Here is a 3312-nt window from a genome sequence, read left to right as displayed (position 1 = left end):
TCATCAGCAGCCAAGCCTACAAATAAGTGACAGCATATATTAGTCATGTTAAGTGTTAATTAGGTGTGTAACATTAAGATAATTGTATGAATTTTAGAGGTTTTCTAAAAATTACTTAAACAGACTCATTCTGATGCTAAGACCTACTTTATCATTATCAGCTAGCAGCTCAACATTAATTCTGCTGTCGTTAGTTAATCCTAACTCTCTTGACAGTAGAACTGTCTTTGAAGGAAAAAAATGTAACACTACCCCAAGAAGCGATACTTTTGTAAGAGATTGTTCTAAGGGAGCAATCATGTATATGTCCTGAGGTATGTTTCTGCTATTTCCATTCCAGGAGTAATAACCTTTTTCCTCACCCGTATATCATCTGTCATGAATTATCCATCTTAAGCATTGACACACATTACGATTCCATTGAAGACATGAAAATCTTGCAAAAATGCCAGCTTAAGCATGTAATACAAGCCAGCCAAAGAATAAATTTGACTATAAACTCACATACTTAACTCAATTATGAAAAATCTCATAATTATGGAGCTAGTAAGGAGACAGAGAAGTGGCACTTTCTCCTTGGATCAAAGTCACACTCACAAAGGTAACACCATAGAACACTATGCACAAGCTCAATGTCAAAAGCATGCGCATAAATAAGACCACATAGGTCATTGCTTTGATGGCAACCCAGCTTTCCCGACACAGACCCCAACTCTTGCAACAAAGGTATGAATGTTACAGACATACACTCAACAGACAATATTACACATGGTGAGGAGCAGGAAATTTATCCCTTGGTGTGACTGCCAGTATGAGCATTGTCGCTATATCATCCTCATACATCTTGCGATTTGTCGATGAAGTGCAAATTACTCCCTTGGGTATATGACCCATGCTGATGAAACCTCAAGCTCAGTAGCAATTGGCTGAACCTATGCAACACCTTTGCTTGTCAAAGCTGGTACATGAGGAGGGCGTACAAGAGCTCGCCCATAAGCCACTGGAAGAGAAAGAAGCTTCTTCCACTTCCCAACATAGGCTCGCTTTGTAAAATTATCATAGTCATTGGCCTCAATGGAGTCCAAAATTTGTCGGTACAGTATAAGAGATGCCCAAACCTGCACACCATCTCATTCAATGAGAAAACACAAAAGACAAATCTGATTAACCACTGATATAGATAACAGTATCAAAAGAGTCGGTATGTACCGGCCATCTGCTATCATTATCGAGCTCGACAACCCCCTTTTCTGCTTCATCAAAGAACATGCGAGCTCTCTTGATTTGGTCCTTCATAAACGCCTTCCACTTCTCTGTCACTATCCCTGCAAAGATGTCATCCTCACTGAGCCCAAATCGTGCAAGCTCATCCCTAGGTAGATAGATCCTACCCCTCCGTGCACTGATCACAAACACCCAAACTATGTCATTTGCATTATAGCTTCCATTGAAACTACACTTGGCAGAGTATTAGCTTCAGATACATACTCTTCGCCGACGTCGCGCAAAATATTTGTCAGCTGATTAGCAATACCTAAGGCAAGGGAAGCATTGTAGACACTCTCTGTGGTCGCTTTGGACTGCGGTGAAATGCCCATTACTGGTACACTCATCAAGCCCACAGTTCCCGCAACATAGTAACAGTAGAGATAAAGCTCATCAAAATTCTCATACCGAGACTTTACGAGATCCATGCGCATACCTTCAATCATGTCACGAAAAGGCTGCAGAGCAGACCACATGTTAAATTAGACAACAAGCGATGGCTTCAAGGATCACAGAAGAAATTACACCAACCTGAATATCAACTGGAAACGTCGAGACTGTGTCAACAAGAGCCGCATCGAGCATGTCATATGGTTTTCCAACAAAAATATCCTCTAACCTCTGTTCCCAGCGATCAAGTGCCGCTGGTGTAATGTGGGGCGCATTGGGCCCATCCACTAATTCATCAGTCCGCCTGCACCATACTGCGAATGAGGTAATCAACATAAGCAATAGATTGCAAAAGGAGTTTAATGCACTTTTGATATGCATGTTTAAAAATGTGCCTCTTTTGAGACTGGCATGGCATCATGCAGCAAACCATTGACATGCACACTGCGATGTAAAAAGTTCAATATATACATGCCTCCATACATAAGTCTAAGATGCTCTTTATGCATAGATGCCTCCATAAGTATAAGATGCTCCTTTCGGCTCCATTGACAAAATGAAAACCATAATGAGACAGCATTCTCCACATTTGGCAAAATCAATAATCACACGTAAAGCACACAGAAAATGTCCTAAACGTTGGCAATTCAAGACACACCATAGATGGCCCAAATGGCTCGCTGTCTCTCAGGAGTCATCAGCTTTGTACCTGTTGAGCAGACACAGAATTAGGCACGAGGTTCAATGCAATGTAGCCCACTGTTGCAAAACCCTCAACCAAATAGCTACCCAGCGACCCAACAAAGAGCCATACCTAGGTAAAAGGTTTTGGCATATTCCGCACACACTTCACCACATCTTGTGTATGCTTCTCTTAGAAGCTCCGGTGAGACTTGCAGGGTGAAATCCAGAGTGAGACCACCTAGATCCCCTTCTCCTCCTGGGACAAGAACAGGGGTTTCTGCTGGTGTTTGTGCAGCTTTCTTTGCCATGAGGGCCGCCTGCTTAAGAACAACATCGTAGACTCTCTGCTCCGACGAGCGGTAATGATGGGAAGTTCTCAAGTCCCCCTCGAGAATGGCAGCACAGCATTTCAAAGAACCTCTCCTTTGAGACTCACGGAGGGTGGGTTGAGAGCTTCTCTGTAAAAACGTCTCCCTCTTCAGCTTATGGTTCCATGGCTGCATAGCAGGAGCTGCACATGCAATGGGTTGTCTTCGTTGACATGCTTCATCAATGTCTCTTAGCTCGAAAGCGCCCACAGCCACGGCAGAGGAAGCCATGGCAGCTTACACTGTGGGTCAATGTGTGTGAGCCGGTGTGCGTGTTGAGGGATGAGTGTGCGGGTGTGTTGGGGGGGGGGGGGGGGGAGGCAAGAGACCCGGCGATCTCTGACCTTTGAAAGAAGACCTGTGAAGGGTCTGGAAGCACAGTTGAAGACGAGGCGATAAGCTCCATGCTCTCGCTCTCTCCCTTTTGTGAGGCCCCAATCAGCTGCTTCCTTTCCTCCATGTGCTAATTTGTCACTATCCACTCTTGAACACCCCATTCCCTCAAGTGGCAAACCTTGAAAATTCACCCGCCTATGAGGGAGGCACACTCACCACACACGCATTTTGGCCTTCGTGTTCACCAACAAAGGCGCCCGATATGGAT

General features: G+C 44.4%; 1 protein-coding gene across 1 annotated transcript; it reads right to left on the bottom strand.

Moving 5' to 3' along the window:
- Positions 1–435: 435 nt before the first annotated feature.
- LOC147434684 (phytoene synthase 2, chloroplastic-like) lies at positions 436–3029 on the bottom strand. The gene is made up of 6 exons (XM_086491134.1): positions 2471–3029; positions 2315–2365; positions 1798–1970; positions 1489–1724; positions 1210–1402; positions 436–1118 (listed from the first exon to the last, which is right to left on the bottom strand). Exons 1-6 carry the CDS (start codon positions 2937–2939, stop codon positions 933–935), a joined length of 1308 nt encoding a protein of 435 aa, XP_086347260.1. The 5' UTR covers positions 2940–3029; the 3' UTR covers positions 436–932.
- Between the last annotated feature and the right edge of the window lie 283 nt (positions 3030–3312).

Source organism: Adiantum capillus-veneris, chromosome 19 (genome assembly GCF_014529385.1).
Source record: "Adiantum capillus-veneris isolate H3 chromosome 19, ASM1452938v2, whole genome shotgun sequence".
In the NCBI taxonomy this organism is placed as follows: Eukaryota; Viridiplantae; Streptophyta; class Polypodiopsida; order Polypodiales; family Pteridaceae; genus Adiantum; species Adiantum capillus-veneris.
The sequence above is the reverse complement of the archived record's forward strand: the minus strand, read 5'-3'. Positions and strand labels throughout refer to the sequence as shown.

What these genes read in the sequence shown, in the direction of transcription:
- LOC147434684 (XM_086491134.1), bottom strand. Translation starts at nt 2,939, where the DNA reads ATGGCTTCCTCTGCCGTGGCTGTGGGCGCTTTCGAGCTAAGAGACATT. An exon ending in TGCCAAAACCTTTTACCTAG is followed by an intron (nt 2,366 to 2,470) that starts GTATGGCTCTTT and finishes TCTGCTCAACAG; the next exon opens with GTACAAAGCTGATGACTCCT. An exon ending in CGTTTCCAGTTGATATTCAG is followed by an intron (nt 1,725 to 1,797) that starts GTTGGTGTAATT and finishes TCTGCTCTGCAG; the next exon opens with CCTTTTCGTGACATGATTGA.